We start from the raw sequence: 17980 nt of genomic DNA on the forward strand, positions 1-17980 counted from the left end.
CGCGATGGAGGTGAGGTTGAAGATGTGTGAAGTTGACGAAACTGCTGGGCATGGTGGGGCTGCAACGAGATGAGGGCAGATGGCCCGAGCACAAGTCAGGTACCCTACTGGCCAATGCACTTTGATGGGGCGAACCACCGAGCCGGTCGGCAACCTTTTGGGCAGTGATTGCAATTGGTTCGCGTGAAGGGCTGGTGCTCGAAACGGAAACCTCGAAAAAGACATCAGCGATAACACCCAGTTCCAGTTCTACACTGCACGGTTGCTCCTCGATTCCATCGAAGCCCCCTTGTTGTCTTGATACCCAATGCCATCGCCAAGCGAATATAAGTAGACACGCGAAACATGTCTGGTATTATTGGTGTGATTGCTCATGTACAGGATTTTTATTTGAACTTTTTTCTTTTTCTTTTGGGATTTTGTTTTAAGTGCACGCTATGGGAGTGTGTTAAGTCAGTAGTATTCATCGATCTCCCATCGGAAAACTGTCTGCATATCGACGCCCCGAAAACAGTCGGGGGGAAGAACCGCGTGCTTGGACTACCTTCTACCCTTGGCACCCCTAATTTTCAATACCGATGACCGCGCGATTCTGCCTTTGAACCAGACATTGTTGGGTTGGTAAGCCATTTCTATGATGAGAAGAATCACAATCTTTCTCCGGCGTCCGACGAGGTTTGCCTGTCTGTGTAGTTGCTTCCAGGTTGTGTTGAAACTCGCGCGTTATCTGTGATTTTCAGCATGAAACTGAAGTCCACCAAAACGCATCAGTTGCTACTGACACGGTAATCTATCCATGATTGCCCAGTTCCGACACGCTTATTACCAGCGTACGAAGGGCTCCAAGCGAGCAAGCCAAACACAAACCATCAGTGTCGACATACCTAGGTTGGATGAGTGTTGTATGGGCGCTTTTTAATCTCTCACAATCAATCAGGGTACGAGAAATATCGAGGATTGCGAAATTGCCATCCTCCCGAGAACCGGAAAAGCAACCTCGCTAAACAATGGCATCCCACCAGCGCACCGCACACAGCCAGATCAATGCTAACATTTGTTTGTTAGCGCAGAAAACGCCCCCAAAACCCTTGTAAATAGGTAGGGTGATGTGTAGTGTACGCAGTACAATACATATCTGTCTTAGCACACTTGGGTGCACGATCGCACATCTGGCGGAGGATCTGACGAACTGCTCCAGGTGTCGCGCTGAAACTCGGTCCAGACCAATGGCGGGGCTTTCTGTTTGCAACTCATGACAAAAGCCCCCACCCATCTATTCCTTCGGTTACGGCAAAAGCCCCTACAGTTGCAACTTCGATTTTAGCAACGATTCTTCTTGCAAAAAGTAGGGTCTGTGCAAGAGAGGAATTCAGGGCACGGACCAGAAGCAGGCCGCTCGGGCCATCAGGAAGACCACCAACGGACTAGAAAAGCAGGTTGCTAAGCCCCGATACAAGGATATATAAGTGTTCTGTCCCACCAAAACTTGACAGTTGTTGCAAAAATCGAGTTGCCACTATCGTAACTAGCAGTTAGCAGTCTCAACATAGGCCTGTAGATCTGGCACTCAACTGGTTGTGCATTAAGAAACATGCTAGCATTTGGGAAGGGGGGGGGGGGGGGGTTGCAGCTGTGAGTCTGTGACCAGCGATGGGCTGGAATCAAAGGGCTGGTAATCACGGCAATGGATGAAATTCCCATGTTGCAGAAGCGTCGACCAGGTACGTTCCGGTCCATGATCGTCTGCAAGCAACGGCAGTTGTCACGCAATTTACTTTATGATCTGAGCCCGCCAAGGCTGTCGGAAAATAATCAGTATGGATTTATCAGGAAGATGAGACAAGAAACAAACGTTTAGCCAAGTCCGTCTAGCGATTTTAATGCGCTCCACTAGCCAGTGAGTTTATGCTGGCCATGGCATGACATGTGAAGTTGTGGTGAGAAAGCCCCATTTTCTGTTGCCGTGCCTGTTGCCCCGAGATGTCTGACTCGCAAAGACCCTATTTTGAAGGAAATGAAGGACCGGCCGACATCACTCGACATCACAGAGTACCAGTAAATCACCTAGACCACTCCTTTTCGATATGTTTTATGTAATTGTTATGCAGTTATTATTAGGTTATTCAAGAAAGGGCCAAGACTTTTGCAGTTGGTGTAGCTTCAGCCAAGAAGAGGGAAAGGGGACAATTGTAAATGACTTCGTTTGTGATTGTGGTGGAGTTAGGATCCCTCCCAGTGATAGCTTCGTTCAACAGGGCAGGCGAATGGCAGGCGGTGCATCCAAGTCTTTTTGGTTCAAGTGGCCGAGCAGGGCTAGACAATGAGATGGAGTGCACGCGATGAGTTAAACCCTAGCCTTAAATCATGAACTTGCGCAAAGATCATCGCCTCCCGTCTTGCCGTCCTCTAGGCTCTCACGAAAGTGTAGGGGGGAGGGGGTGAAGGCACTCGCCGGCCCTGTTGTATTCGCGTGTGCGTGACTCTAGGGGTGATTGAAGCATAGATATGTATTGAGCAGTGAAGACGTGGCTTCGGGGCCTTGACTGTCTCTTAGCATATATCGTCCAAAGCCTCATTCACTCCGCGGAAGATCCTAAGAACGGGGCTACACTTCCCCACGCCGTACACTCAGGGGGCAGCAGCATGGCATTATGCCTTTGCGAGGGACTGGTCATCCACCCATTCAGCCATCCCCACAAGGAGACGTGTCTCCTTTCCTACATGTAAGCATCCAAACAACGTGGGCTCCAGAATAGTAAGCACGAACCGGAAGCTACCCAAAGACGCATGTGCACTTGCGGGGTACGGAGTATTGGCTGGCTGTGCTCATCTCTCGCTACACTGTAGTGTAGCATCTTGAGACGAGTGTTTATTGTTCATGATGACTTAAAACATGTGGACGGTACGCCTCGGTTGGCCGGTCGTTGTTGTAAGTCTCACCACTCCTTCTTGATGAAGCCTCAGGTTTCGTCGACAACGGTTCATTTTACAGCCAGGTGGCGACACATGGCATGAGTCTCGAATCCCCACATCAGAAACCGGTACCCGGACGGACCGCCGATCACGGCCCGGTATGTGAGGCCGGTGTGTCACGGGTGTGTGAGTCGTCAGTCTGGACCTTCCCGTCCCGAGGTCCTGGCCGGTCTCGCGGCTAAAAGTGGACGTTGGGCATTTCCGGACTTGTTCCTTTCGTTAGTTTCGTCGTCGACGGATGTGGTGGTGATGGGCAAAGGCCAGACCCAAGCCTCGTCCAGGGAATTTAGGGAGCAATCTCGCTGCCGCACAGTTGTCATACGCTATAGACAAGCCATGGTACTCTGCCACAGGGCCTTGAGGAGAAAGGGGTCAGGCTATCGAGTCTGGAATACAGGCTGGAGCTGGCCAGACACGGTGGACCGGTTGATGCAAGGTGGTCTGGAAATGAATGCGTGCAGCAATTGGCGATCGCGAGTCGTGGCCCTCGGGATCGAAATTTGTGTGTGGGATCGGTCAGCGTTCTGGACTGTCTTGGTGTGGACTTTGCTGTGTGGCCTAGAATGTGCTGGTGCAGACGGGACCTAGGACTGGGTCCAGGCCGAGGACCCACCAACGGCCACTCAGCGCGCTCGACCTGACTGGCTGGGCCCCGCCCATCCGGCATCGACTGGGGCCACTTCCATCCGCATCTTTGAAACCCTTTCTTTCATCGCTGTTCCCGCTGCTCGACATCCGTGCCGTCGATAAACCCGGCGCTGGATGGGATGAACGATTGATGGCAAGGTCCGGGCGTGCTTTGCGCGCTAAACAGTCGCATTGGCTTCGCTGAGCTATCGATTCCATCAGCCATCAGCAGCTGCAAAGACGGCGATGACATCGATGAGCGAGGGCCACGTTTCTTGGTTGGTGGTTACCGAGCCTTTTATGTATGTTACGACTGCCCGAGTTTCTTGCCAGCTGTGATGACGAGTGAATGATGATAGCGTTGGGCACTGCTAGGATCGGCGTGTCCTGTTTTCCCCGTTTCGAGCAGAATTTCTCGCGAGATCCCCAATCTCGCTCGCCTTCTTCGCTCTTCCAGTTTGGTGGTTTCCAGTTGCGCTGTCCGCCGAAGCCCTACGTAGTGGGTTGTTGTAGGTACCTACCTAACATGGAACCGACCCTTCCGCATTATTGGAAGCGCAACACACTGATAGTGCAATTGCACGGGATATCCCCAGCAACAGTGTTGACGCACAATTCCTAAACTGCGAACATCCTAGAGGTATTCAACATCAATTTGCTACACTTGTGTCATGTTATGTAGGCCTCAGATTAAGGAGCACAAGATACATACCACATCATGTGCCCATCCCAGAAACAAGTCTAGATTCTAGACCTTATCGCGGATGTGCAACCGCAGCCTGACACAAGTATAATCTGTGTGTTTGTTGGAAGGCACAGTTGCTGAGCGGTTTTGCGACGGTAGCAGGGTGCTGGATGGATGAGGTGCAATGAGGTGTACGTAACGCGGTGAACACGATGATTCCTCCCTTTTCTTCTCTTCCAGCTTCCAAAACTGGCTGGAGGGAACGTGAAGGTCGTGGACGCCAGCCGCCATTGTCGCATTCCGAATTGGCGAGCGCGGGCGTAAGATACCGATGGGATGACCGCCCGGCGTTCAGTCCATGGTCGAGAACTTGCAAGACCTGTCCACTCGTCAACAAGCCGGAATTCGAGAAGGTGGTACGTAGCAGTACGTAGCAAGACGTCGCACGGGAGCAGATTACGGCATGATGACCTGGCTACCCCATGATTGTGCTCATACCTCTAGGTAAGGTAGTCTCGCAATCATCCTTCACCCCCTCGTTAGTTGCATACGAGGTACGTAGCGTAGTGAGCACAGTTTCGGGCTCCATGTGTTGGGTAGAGTCGGTACTTTGGCGCAGGTATCTCTTTCTCCCTTCCTCCACTCTGTTTGCGTCTGCCCTGCCTGTTTTTTTGCACGCCCGACTGGCCGCGAATTCGATTTTTTTCTAACCCCACCCCCTGGCAGCCTCGAACTCTGGTACCCCTACCCCCCTGGGCACCGGGCAGACTTGGCATTTCGTTGGCGGACGCGGGTACATTACAAAGTCTTGGTCTGGCCCATTCCCGTCGTCTCTGACTGGAAGAAATACCCACTTGTTTTTCGCTCCAACTCGATCTCGATACAAATTCCTCGAACCGACCTTTGCACGTATAAACCTCATACCCGCACCACCAAACCAACCTACAAGTACCAGCAAGCACCAGCATCCAAACGCCAACACCAACATCAACACTTAAGAACAAGCCAACAACAAACTCGGCAGCATCCTTAACCCAGCACTGGTACTAACAGCCTGCCCTGCGCACTTCCACCACACAACACACATCACAATGTCCGCCCGACCACAAGTTTCGTACCTTACCTCCACATCTTCGGCTTCGTCATACTCGTCCTCCGACTCCGACCTGTCTTCGACGTCATCAGTCCGGCACAGCATGGACTCGACACAACCCATCGTCTCGGTTGAGGTGCTCCGGTGCCTAAGGTGCGCCCGCGCCGAAGAGATCACCTCGACAGACGACCCCAGCTCCATGGGAATGGTCCAGATTGGCACCAACATCTACTACTGCAACCGCTGCGCCAAGATGACCGGCTACAAGTGAATCAACAAAAGCGGCCTGCCTTCTCGCAATCTACTACCATGGTTGGAATTATGTGGGAGTTGGCCACTTGGGATCTACGCATCACCTTCGCACACGCGAAACACCCACAGCCTTCAGCATCGCAGCGACAACGCTCGACCTGTTTAGCGGCTTCTTGGATATCAACTCGAAATTCCACGTTGCTTCGAGGTCGAATAGCGGCAGATTTTGAGAGTCTGGACCAGAGTGTCCTGATCGATCGACGCAACTTCCGGCGATCACTGTGGCAATTTCCTCTTCGGCGGATGTTTCCCTCCTGCAACACAGCCCACGACATCTTTGCTACAGGCACTTGAAACACCGCCATCCTCGCGGTGGCAACAAGTCTTAACCATTGATCGGTTTATTCGGCGGACAAGAATGTCGACATGCTAATATCCATTCACAACCGCGACGCATCCAGCCGGGTCGTCACAAAAAAAAGGCGCCCAGTGCAAACATATGTCTGCAGCGGTCTTGCTTTCAACGACTATGTTTTCAAGCTACTTTTACACCTTGACTACCTCGGCTCGCCAACTATTGTCCTCACACCGAGTGAAGGGCGAGCCAGGAGTAAAGATTGAGGTCTTTTGGAATTCTCTCCGAGTTCCCGAGTCACCGAGTTGACTATCTCGAAATGATGAGCCTTGCTGTGACGTTTGAATGCGACGGTCGCGGCTCATCACAGTCCAGGGATCGAATTTGCCATCTTTCCCATTCTCGGATTCTCGTCATTGCGCGTCAAAGGCACATGCTACGAGATCTTGGGAACGTCACTGGGCGACCAACAACAACCGACTTTGGACTTGGTGCTGTCTATCACAGGCGGCGGCTGACCAATGACGGTCGAGGTCGCTAGACTACCCCTCATTTTTCTGATTTTGTGCTGCCCCCTCCGCACATCCCCTGCCCAGTGCCAAGCCACTGACGTAGACTTGCTTGGGTCTTGCTCTCGTCTTGAAGTGGGGATGCCATTAATCGGCAAAGGAGATCCAGGGGCACCCGGGGATTACCAGCAGCGAGGAAGGGCTGTTTTTTTTTTTTTGTGCAATTGGTCTGTTTTTGTACATTTTGTATTTTGATATCAACATTTTGTCATTTGAGCGAGGCGCTGGGATTTGCTTTTCATGCATTACACACTTTACACTGGACGGAGTGGAAAGGAAAGGACGGTAACAAAATGGCGGAAGGGGGATAACTGGCTGGACTGGATTGGATACCCGGTGGCTTTTTAGTGTACACACGGGATTTTGGATACGGGAAACATCAATACAACTTTCGAGCCTGATGGCTGTCTGATTCTTCAGCAAACGAATTCTGTAAACTTTTCCTTTGCAACTGAAACTTGTGATTTTTTTTCAATGAGCAGATATCATTATCCTCTTGACCATCTCTCCCCCTCCGCTTCTTCCATTGATATGTGTGCAGCATCTCGCAGCGAGTGAACCCCAAAGTGAGCTTTACTCCTGTCGTAGCTAGACAGCATGCAGGCCAGGCAATTTTTCTGCTCGTCTCCTTGGTTCGCTGCAGACAATAGTGCCATTTGACACATCAACAGCTGCTAATTTTGTACCACAACGGTTCCCCGCGTTCGCAGAAGCCTCCATTCGCAAATTCGGGGTTATTCCCTATGGGCTGTTCTCAGCAATTTACATATCAATCAACTCGTGTTCTTTTCTGCGGGCGATATCTCCTTTTCCATCCTCGCGATCCCCCATCTCGCTTTGTGAACCTGCATTTCCTGCAGAGCCATCGAAGCCATTCCCGTCGTGCCATCCAATGACGTGGAGAAGCTACCGCAAAGCTACAGCTCCAATTGTTCGTTGTTCTCCAATCGCACACCTCCAAGCTCCATTCAAGCTCCTTATAGCTCCTCTCCGGCCCCCCTTCCCGTTGCAGTTGCTTCGACGTACATCAACGCCAACGCAGCTGAATCAATCAGTGATTGACTCGACAAGTCAGTCAGTCGGTTAAGTAGTTGCTACCTACCTACATACATCATCGCTTGACATATATGCGCTTCGCTTGGTGCGTATTGCGTGGCGGCGGCTGTGAAAGACCTCGACAGACTTCGTTCTTGGAAGAATCGGAATCATGCCACGCGGCATTGCCCTCGGCTAGCTGCAAGACTCCGTAGGAGGAAAGAAGGAAGATGACCGCAGCAAACGCACATAGTGTATTCTGCATTCATCGTCCATCTTTGTCGAGATGCATTTTCCATCCCATCCAGGAAGTCACCACTATCGCTATTTTTGGGCTCTTTGGCGGTTTCCTTACCGGACTACTACTCCCGCAATGAGTCTCTGGTCCGGCATACACAAAGGCGGGTTTCGCAGCGCAGGTGTCGCTGGCTTTCAGAGCTTCTCAACTTGGATTTCTGCCCCTGTTCGCCGATGCAGCTGGCTGCGGCCTGTCAATAGTCGGATGATGGTGTCATGTGGGTCAAAATATGGCCCTATGTGCAAGAAAAATGGGTCCATGAGCCGGTAAAATCTGTCACTAGAATTTCCTTTCTTCTGTCGGTTACGCTTTTTGACACTTGGTGGTTTTACGGATTGTGTCATACATACTGTATGTACTTCGCGCTTCCCAATGACAGCCCGAGGGCCGGGAAAGGCGGTGGACGCTTCAGCCCCCCCCGCATTGTACTAAACCAGAAATTGTTCATGATTGACTTTTTTTTTTTTTTTTAGCGCAACCAGCCTCACTTTTGTCTTACAATATGGGTGTACCCGTGTATCACAATCCCAGACCGGATTTGGTCGGTGGAAAACATGGATTCAACACCTCTCGGCCTAGGCAGGTATAGGACACAAACAGCAGCTTTCAAAAACCTACCAGCAGCACCTAGTATATGTAGCACCTTGCTGTGAACCCTATACAGCTAGCTGGTAAGCACTATCACTCTGGACCACGTTAGTTCTGAAACATACATATACCTGGATCAGTTATTCAATAGTTCATCAGATAGTCATGCAGATCTAAGGGTTTCTGGGGTCCTCGTCAGTACTACACCAAGACATCATCAACTTTGGTTTTATGGTATAGGCTGATTAATGTTGGACAGGCATATGATATGGTGTAGTCCAAAAGCCGATAGCTCCAGTTATCTCCACTATCTTTATATCACATAAGATTGATAAGGAACGCTGATCAATATGTGGATAGGGGACGATGGGTGTATGTAAAGTTAAGATGGAAGAGTCAAATGATTACAAATATACGATCATAGGGTGATAAGTAGGTACCTGAAACTGCTGAAAGAGATGATGTATTGTAAATCCTGAAGGCAACCTAAGAGACCCTTCATGCTTGAACGTACAGATCTGAGGCATGCCTTATGTCTTTGCCGGTCTAATTTGAAGCATCGAGAAGCCTTACTGCATCAACATCAGGAACAACAAAGACAAAGCCCTGTTAGTGCTACACTACGATCATCTGGGTCGGATGTCATGGCTCGCTTGTCAACCTAGATAGCAGGGCTAACCAAGATCACAGAGCGCCATGATGAGCCATGGGAAAGGCTGTCAACAAACATAGCCTGCCCTCACACGACACGTGTTGGGATCCATGCTTTGGGAAGTGATAATCTTGGGTACAAGATACGATCGGCTGTCAAATTGATGTGTGTCAGGGTTAGGGGTGCGGTATCGTATCGTCTTTTCCCTCTTTATCGGCGATGGTCGTTGCAGTTCATCATGATTGGATGCTACGGACCCTGTTCCTGTTCATCTTTATTCATATCGGGTTACCAGAGCAACTTCAAACTTGGGGACAAGGCTGTTGAGATTGACATATATCGAGAGGCTGTTGTTCGAAGACCGAACAACGACAACGATGACATTAAAAACTCGCTGCTGCAAGTTCTCTACAAACAAAAATAGGACAGGAGACTGAAATGTAGGGACTTCACGGCCCGCTCCACGGTCCACCTTCATACATAGAATTGTCCTTGGCACTTCAAGTTTGCACTCGGCGACCATGACCGCTGCCCCCACGACAATTTCGGGCTCGGGGATATGGAGGTGAAACTCGGCGAGTTGACACAAGGCCTTGCGCGCACACACACTATCCCGCTTGGGTCTCCACCGTATCTCCGTGATCTTCGTAGTTACGGTCACCTTTGGTATCGAGGACAATGATGACGCCAAGTATTGAACGACGGGTACACAGCACGCCTCGCTACCAGTGACAGCGGATGGCCGAGGATCCCTTTAAAACCCTAGCCCAGCCATCCGTGCAGCCGTACCTGACATGAGGCACTTTGGGCTCTGCTTCTTCTGGCAGTATCACTCACGTAGTGTAGTATCTGGGGCTTCCAGGTAGGAGTCGGCGTAAAAACTGGGCTTGATTCGCTTTTACCAGGCATCCACTGACACCGGCGGCGGCGGCGGCAAGGTTGACGAGTCGCGCGTCGAGAAGGTTTTGACATAGGATTTCGTCAGGGACACGGGTCCAACGGCGGGCAAAACAGGACCCCTTTCTTCCCTGTCTCTCTCTCGTGCGTCCTGTAGGGGGTCCTCCTGTACCTAGAGGACTCGCTCGCCATACGGTCATTGGCTGTAATCGGGCGAAAAGACTCCATTTGCTGTCCAAGGTTTGGAGTGTGGAAGCTATTCGGAGCTAGATGAAGAAGAAATGTGGTTGTACTTGGCGAGTTTTTCGGTTGCGGTGCGAGGGCCTTCCGAAAAAGGAATCACTCGTCTCCGCTTGGTGACGACATTGTGCATTTTCCGCACCCGAATAGCCGCTAAATATATCTAAATGTGTCCTGGTATTTGATTAGGCTATGAGATTATAGGTTGTGAGGCCGAAAAGGGGGTTCATGAGAGGGTCGTTGAACGACGTCGAGAGGGTTGGACGGGGTTGGCCCCATCACGACCCTCCGACTCCCCGGGTCCCGGACCCCCGCTTGCTCGTCTTTTTTCTTTCCCCGAGTGGCCGCTGAATTCGCTAAATGACCATGTCGCTTTTGGGTTGAGGTTGTTTTTATCCTTCGAAAACATATCCACTGCAATACTGGTTTCATCTTTCATTGATGTCAAGTTACACACACGAAAAGGGTCCCGCATCTGCGCTAAGCTTCTTCCTGTGCGCGATCGCGAGGCACGATCTACTCAAGCATCAAATGCATCGCAACCCTGATTTTCGACAAAGTAATTCGCAACATGCCACACACACTCTAACCCGCGCCAGCGAGTCAACATCGCCAAAACACCATCGGAGACTCTACCGGCGTTACACTTGCTGGCTGGTCATGCTTACCTCTACCTATATCTCAGTCACCTACCATCCTCCATGTTGTTCTACACCCTAGTCCAAAAACCCCAGTACAGCGTAATTCCCTTTGCTTGCAGATTTCTGCAATTAGAGATACCTTATGCACATATTAGTGTATCACGCTCACCTCTACAAGAGCATTTGTCAGCTTGGCGTTTGGTGGCCTCGTATCGACCTTAGTTCTTACACAACCACACCCTCACACATATCACAACAACTGTCACCATAGCTGCAACGAACATATAAATGACAACAGATATCCTATCATGTGATGATGTCCGGCCGACATATACGTCCGTGGGGGGGGGGGGGGGGGGAGGATTCTTACACACTAGGTATCCTCCGATATATGCCGCCTACTGCTGCAGGGTCTTGAGCCCTCACGGAGTTAGCACCAATCGACCGAAGTAACGAGAAGAAGGTAAGCGGCATCGTAGGGTACAGTATTACATCACTTTCTCGATCTCGATCACACCCTTATATTATGCCCCAACGTAGGCATCGCGTCACGGCTTCGGCCCCTTGGCCCTTGGAAGCGAGCAAAGGATAAATTTTGGTGACCAGGCGGGGGGTATCAAGGACGTTCTCTCGGAGTGGTTCGGCAAGGAGGGGGTTTTTTCGTGACAGTGCAAAGTGGAAGGGCCGGAGTGCGGTGCGGGCCTGGACATGATCGGGAATCGATGTCATGTTCCCGAACGTGTCGATAATTGCGCAATCTTTTGGACTACAAACAATTGGTTCAGTTTCCATCATCGAATTATGTGTCGGCTTCTGTGCGACACAGTACCGAAACTCGACGAGAAAACGCCGAAATTGCCTCACCAGGGAGACCAGGGTAACTTAGGGCCAGAAGCTTCTCGCCGCCGGCCATTCACCTTCCTCTCCAGAGACATGGTGATCGAGGGCACTAGACTGGTTGGCCTAGGGCGGCATCCCGAACGGGGCCGGAGCTAAGCAGGCCCTGGGAAAGCTATGATGCATGGTCTAGATTCGAGTCCGTCCGGGGACAGGGTTGGCTTGCTCCAAAACCTTAAGTCGAGATCGCGCAAGTGGCCAAACGACGTTGGGAATAACTTCATATTTCCTGCAATGTCACGCATTGTGGCAAACCATAACGGGTGGAGGGGCGGAGAATAAGCTCCGGTATTCGCAGGGCTGCCTGGTTCGCCTGTTCGGGCGGGGGGATATACTCGAGGACGATGCAGCGAAGAGATGGTCGAGAGGGACAAATGAGGGGATTCGCACCTTCAGAAGTTGGCCTCGCAAGACAAGCCGTTGACGATGGGGCTTTCCGCATGCGGCCCGACATGCCAAGCTTGCTAGGGCTTAACCATTCCGTCGATGCGCTAAACAAATAGTCCAACAGAGACTGGCTTTCGGGTAGGTAAAGCCGAGAAGAGCGAGGCTATTTGGAGGAGGTCACCGAAACGAGAAGGGAGCAGTTGTTGACCTTGGAGCCCACGATAAACTTGGATACCACGCGGTGCAGCTTGTCAGGACCCGGATGAGCTAAGTAACTACCCGTGTCAGTTCCTGGCAGAAACCGGGCTGGGCTGCATCATCAAACAGGGTCCAGGGCCTCTACGACTCAAGCTCAAATCGCTCCAATAGGGTGGACGAGTTGGAAAAGAGGGCCGTAACGACACCTTCGCCAGTACCTGTGGTTTGTGAATAACCTCATTTTCTGGCCCATGCTTGATCCCGATATCTGCATGCCTGGCTCACCCGCCTAAGTCGGTACCTCAGGCTCATGTACCGTCACCCTGACCGATGACCTGACCGCCGACATCATCACCCCCTTACCCGCCGTTCCAGGTCGTTGAATGGACGTAATTGGAGGCACCCGGACTTAGTGGATGACACAATGGGGAGCCAAGGTCGATTGTTGGAGGGACCATGGAATTTTTCGAAGGGAAAGAAAACTTTGTCAGGGTCGGTTTGCGAAACCCTTTTGCGTGCTCAATATCGATTCACATGCGCCGTGCCCCGTGCGTAATCTTGTCATATGTCATCACTTGGCTGTCCCCATATCGTCAGTTGCATCCCAAGCAACACCGAGATGACCATTGACGTCCCAGTCAAAGCCCTGTCAACCGTCCATGTCACCTCCCTCTGTTCACCTCTCAGCCTTGCCGTCATCCACATCCTTCCGTATCCTCCTCAGCACGGAAACAGCCAACCACCTTTTCCGACCCGTAATATCCAGATCCTCTGCCCCACGATCCCACGCCCACTCCCGGTCATTCCCGTCGCAGTCCCTTTCCCACAGCCTCTCCACCTCGAGCCCGACCTCCCTCAGCTTCTCCGCGTCAAAGAACCCCCGCATCTTCTCCCGGCCGGTGTGATAGCCGCCCACGACCCACGCTCGCGCGCCTGGGTCTTCTTCGCTCAGGAACCAGGCGATCGACCGCCGCAGGTTCTCGTGCTGCCACGGCATCCACAGGCAGTCGGCGCACAAGACGCGGTCGAACGCGCCCTTGTTCTCCAGCGCCAGCGGCGTCTCCAGGTCGCCCCACCCGTGTCCCTCGACCGCGACCTCGACGCCCCTTGCACCTTTCTGATCCTTCAGGTTCAGCTCGACATTCTTTCTCAAATTCTCAATCACCACCGGCGCCGGGTAGTCCGTCACCAGCACCCTCTTCGCTCCCAGCAGCGCAGCCATGAGGCTCGGCAACCCTGTTCCAGCTCCCATCTCGATCGTCGATCGGCCGCGAATGTCAAAGTCCGTCAGCGGCGGCACCGCCACCCTTTTCCCTACATCAACCGTCCCCGCGCCTGCGCCGGTCGTGTCCTCTCCCGCCTTCAAACCCAGCGTGCCGGCCTCGATCAGCTCCGCCAGGAGCAGGGAGGCGTTCCAGAGGAAGTGGCTGAACAGCGAGCGGTCTTCGGCGATCTTGGGGTCGGACAACTCGATCCGCAGCGGCTTGGACAGGTGCGGGGACGTGTAATGGAGGGCGGTGGAGGCGTCGCCGTGCTGATTGGTCACGTCGTCGGTGAAGATGACGCCGAGGGAGCCGGCGAAGAGGTCTTCCGGGTCATCTGAGGACTCGTTCTGGGTGGTGTTTATAAAGGAGAGGCGGGCTGTTAGAGCCATTTTCTCTTCTTTTTCGTTTGGGTTTGGATAGTGTAGGTTGGGCTGGATTTTTAGTTTTGGTTTGGATCGGCAAGCGTCGATACGTTGCGTAGGTAAGTGCCTAAGCAGGTGAATTTTGTTGATGGTGATGGTGAGTTTGGTGCGGTGTGATTTGAATGTGTTGATGAGAAGACGTTGAAGGTTGGGGGTGAATTGAGTGATTGTGGTTCCGATGCGATGTGACGATCAGACGTCTGTCCCTTTGCAGAAGAATTGTTCTGAGGCTCTGATAGCAGCAGGGGGGGAGTGAAGATCCTCTGATCCTCACAGGTACCAGTAGGTTGGCTCGTTGGCAGGCTGCTGTGAAGATCTTAACCGAAGGAGGCCGTTTGTGTAGTCGGAAAATTTTTGATTCGTTTGTACGATACTGCAGCTCGTCATTTGTCGCTGTTAAGCCTCCGTCTAAGAAATGACAAGATGCTGAACTCCCGCTGATATATCACCTCGAACCGACAAGTGAAGTGATCACAGTGGGGTGTTTCTCGCGACTTTTGGCGGGGCAGCCCTCGAAACAAACTTTGGTGGGCCTAGACTGAGGTAGGGCCATAAGTTTAGGGTACTGACTATCCTTTTAATGCCAGGGTTTTTGATGTTCTCCACAATTCAGTTGTTGACAACAACCTCTTGGGTAAAAACTAAAGGCTGCCCTTCTTGGGTTGAAAGAAAGCCTTGAGAAATTGGGCCGAGGTAGACGTCTACTAACACAATGTCTATGAAATGCTACCTTTATCAAGTTTGGATATTGCTGGCCACTTTTCTCACCACCCATTTCTTCCTGGTTCCGTCCTGGGAAGATATAAGAATTTGAAGGATCTAGGGTAGGTCGTGGGTGACAAACAGACACCCGATTAAAGGTGTTCATGGTGGTTGAGGTTGGAAGACGAGTAAGAGTAAACTCGAAACTCTATTCAAATAAGCAGCAATGAAACAGGTAGCGTAGCATCATCCAACAGGCAAACTAGACCACATCAACCCCAACTCAACACAACCCTTTTTTTCAACTTCCCTCCATCATCTTTCTTTCTTTTTTTTTTTTTTTTTTTTTTTTTTTTGACTTCATTAACATTCGTTCTCCAAAGCTACCGGCTAGTCGTAAAACGACCTCACCAATTCAGACCCAGAATCATTCAAAGATTCCCACCAGCACCACCAGCAAAAGCACCCTTTAACCCACCCCCAACCCACCCAGCAGCTTTCACCACCATCGTTACCGGCATAAACGTCCACCCAAGCATACTCCTCATGCTTCCCACGCCCCAGACGGCACCAATGACACCCAGCACAAAGACAAACTTCCACATGAATCTCACAGGCCCGATAGCCAACAGCGACAGTTCTTTGCTCTTCTCCTTCAACTTTTCTTTGCCACGCTTCAGCTTCTCCTCAGCGTGGTCCATTTTGACTTTTAGCTTGTCTTGACCGTGGGTTAGCTTGTTCTTCATCTTGGCTCTGAGACTTAGTGCCGATGAAGAAGTAGAAGTAGAGGCAGCTTCGGTAACGGTCTCGGTGACTACCACTTCGTTGCTGGCACCACCATCACCACCGCCACCACCAGTGCCTTCAATCTTCTTCTCTACCTTGGTAATATGAGAAGAGAACCAGGACTTGATGTTGTGTCGTGAGGACGAAGATGAGGAAGATCTTTTCAAGGACGGCCTGTTACCATCACTACCAGCGTCTTCTGCTGTCGATATGCCTGTTCCAAACTTGGCTCTGTAGGACTCTTCACCACTAGCAGCAGCGGCAGCAGCGGCAGCGAGCTGGTGATCATTACTGCTGCTGTTGCTTTCCACCCTTTCCATCATCGCAGTGTCCGTAATTGTGACAGATATGGTTCCATGTTGTCCAAGGTCACGGTCCGCCGCTGCTACCTCCGTCCTTTTCTGCTGCTTTTGCGATTGCTTCATCTGCTTGTCAGAATCGGAAGAGTCATCAGCATCAGATCCGTCGACGCCAACGATGTGGATAGGTACAGTGGGAAGAGAAAATGCATCCCCACCAGTAGCTGAGTTATTGTCCGACGTTGGTGACACCTTTTCGGCAGATAATTTTGGTCGACGTTCTGCCTCCTCTTCCAGTTTCCGGTAACTCTCAGAGTCCTTTGGCTCGGCAGTTCTTTTGCTGCTGCCAACCGCGGATGGTTTCTTGAACCTGACGGTTTTGCCTCGGATGAGGAGGGAAGCCGTTTCCGACGACGATGATGGCTGAGCACCGGCTAGTGTCCCTTGTGCATCCATGCTGCTGTTGAGCGATTCGCCCAGGCTTCCGGGCCCCGAGGGGGATGTCAGCTCCGATGTGTAACGGGTGGTGATCGCCTTGATCTCAGGGTTCTCTGGCAAAGTATGGCTTTCTGAGTCCTCATCGAGTGAGATGGATTCAGAATGGTTATGGGAGCTGCGGTGGGTAGTCCGGAGACCCCGTTCTCTCGAGACAGCAATGCTGTCACGTAGTCGACCGCCTTGTTCCATAGGCCGGAGCAAAGAAGCTACCAGGTATGGAGATGGCACGTCTGATCTATCGCCGCGTTCGTCAAGTGGCTCATCGATAGAGACAGATCGCGAACGACGATGGTGTCTCATGCCGGGAACCGTTCGGACTCCCCGTTCCTTTGAGAGAACAATACTGTCGCGTACCCGACCGCCGAATTCCGCTGGTTTGAGAAGCGAAGGTCCCGGTGAGAGCGAGGGGCAAGGTGTATCGGCATCGGCTCTCGTCACATTAATATCCAAGACACTGTCATCTTTAGTGCCCTCCAAGAAGACATGATCCAGCTGGGAGACAAGCGCAAGCACATGTTCGAAAACATAAACAGATTCGTGAACAATCCTTGCCCGCTCCGAAGTCGTGAGAAGATCCTCCGCCTCCACTAGGCGTCTCTTAAACTCGCGCTTCAGATCTTCTCCATCCTGACTGGTATTGAAGTGGAAGAACCGGAGGCGCTGACTCATTGGCGCCGTCGCATGGGACTTGTCCGGATATGCGCATGCTTTACCAAAAGGCATGATGGGGTCACACTTGGTCTTCCAGTACTCCGGGCCCGCCTTTTCCAACGAGCTTCTGAGGATTCGGCCTCCGGAGAAGAGCGCCATGTAGAGGACCCATGCATAGGCGACTAAGACAGGTGGACTCTCGCCCACAGATTGTTTTATATGGGTGATGAACTTTTTCAGGTTTCCATTTCGAGCCGCAACCTCAATTTGCTCGTCCACCATTTCCTTGGACCAGCCTGTCAGGCAGCCTATATCGGCCCGTAGGCAGTCGGCTCGCATGAGACCTGGAATACGAAGGCTTTCGAGGATGGAAAATATGCGCTCAGAGGTTCCGGGGCGTTGCGATAGGCCCGCATCGTCGCCATCGTGGAATGGGACGCGGTGTGAAGTCTTCGGGTCGAGGAGAAACCGGTCTTTCTCCTGCGGTGGTTGAGGAGAAGATGGTCTGTTTTGGTATGGGGATGAATTCCTGAATTCTTTCGTCTGCTCCTTGTGGGAAAGAAGGACCATGTACCATAGCGTCTCGAAGGTGATGTACACCGGAGCTACGTGGAGCAGACCAGATACGTAGGTCGAGGGTGTATTTGCAGCCGGAGGTAAAGCCAGTGGGAGACGGCGGATAATCTGACTGTTAAGCTGAGTATGCACCAATCTTGTAGCCGCGTTGATCTGGTCTCCGAGGTGGGAATAATGGGTTTCCATGATCGTATCTGTGGTTGGACACTCGCGTGTTTGATATCTCGGGTGACAATCTGATAGAGGTTCGGTTCCGTTGTTGATACTAAAAAGGACGCAATGTTGAAGTAGCGGTCGTGAGGGAATTACTGAGGGGGTGCAGGCATGCTATTAGAAGAACAGGGGAAACGATACACAACAGACTGAGACCGCCGACTGGGAGTACAGAAAGGCC

The 17980-nt window shown here is 51.8% G+C and overlaps 4 protein-coding genes and 1 non-coding gene across 5 annotated transcripts; 1 reads left to right on the top strand and 4 right to left on the bottom strand.

Moving 5' to 3' along the window:
- The first annotated feature begins 5161 nt into the window (after positions 1 to 5161).
- NCU11260 (hypothetical protein) lies at positions 5162 to 6059 on the top strand. Its single transcript, XM_001728295.2, has one exon. It carries the CDS (start codon positions 5377 to 5379, stop codon positions 5647 to 5649), a length of 273 nt encoding a protein of 90 aa, XP_001728347.1. The 5' UTR covers positions 5162 to 5376; the 3' UTR covers positions 5650 to 6059.
- Positions 6060 to 7276: 1217 nt separating this feature from the next.
- NCU14069 lies at positions 7277 to 7995 on the bottom strand. Its single transcript, XR_897956.1, has 2 exons — positions 7657 to 7995; positions 7277 to 7596 (listed from the first exon to the last, which is right to left on the bottom strand). It is a non-coding gene; the product is annotated as a ncrg136 (non-coding RNA).
- Positions 7996 to 9437: 1442 nt separating this feature from the next.
- On the bottom strand, positions 9438 to 11379 carry NCU03707 (hypothetical protein; the record flags this gene model as incomplete). Its single annotated transcript, XM_956390.2, has 4 exons — positions 9438 to 10427; positions 10958 to 10980; positions 11135 to 11176; positions 11280 to 11379. 4 exons carry the CDS (start codon positions 11377 to 11379, stop codon positions 10281 to 10283), a joined length of 312 nt encoding a protein of 103 aa, XP_961483.1. The 3' UTR covers positions 9438 to 10280.
- A 635-nt stretch (positions 11380 to 12014) lies between these two features.
- On the bottom strand, positions 12015 to 14596 carry NCU03708 (hypothetical protein). Its single transcript, XM_956391.3, has one exon. The coding sequence runs from the start codon at positions 14039 to 14041 to the stop codon at positions 13064 to 13066; it is 978 nt and encodes a 325-aa protein (XP_961484.1). The 5' UTR covers positions 14042 to 14596; the 3' UTR covers positions 12015 to 13063.
- Positions 14597 to 15207: 611 nt separating this feature from the next.
- NCU03709 (hypothetical protein) lies at positions 15208 to 17169 on the bottom strand (the record flags this gene model as incomplete). Its single annotated transcript, XM_956392.2, has 1 exon — positions 15208 to 17169. One exon carries the CDS (start codon positions 17167 to 17169, stop codon positions 15208 to 15210), a length of 1962 nt encoding a protein of 653 aa, XP_961485.2.
- Between the last annotated feature and the right edge of the window lie 811 nt (positions 17170 to 17980).

The sequence above is a fragment of the Neurospora crassa genome, linkage group V (assembly GCF_000182925.2).
Source record: "Neurospora crassa OR74A linkage group V, whole genome shotgun sequence".
NCBI lineage: Eukaryota > Fungi > Ascomycota > Sordariomycetes > Sordariales > Sordariaceae > Neurospora > Neurospora crassa.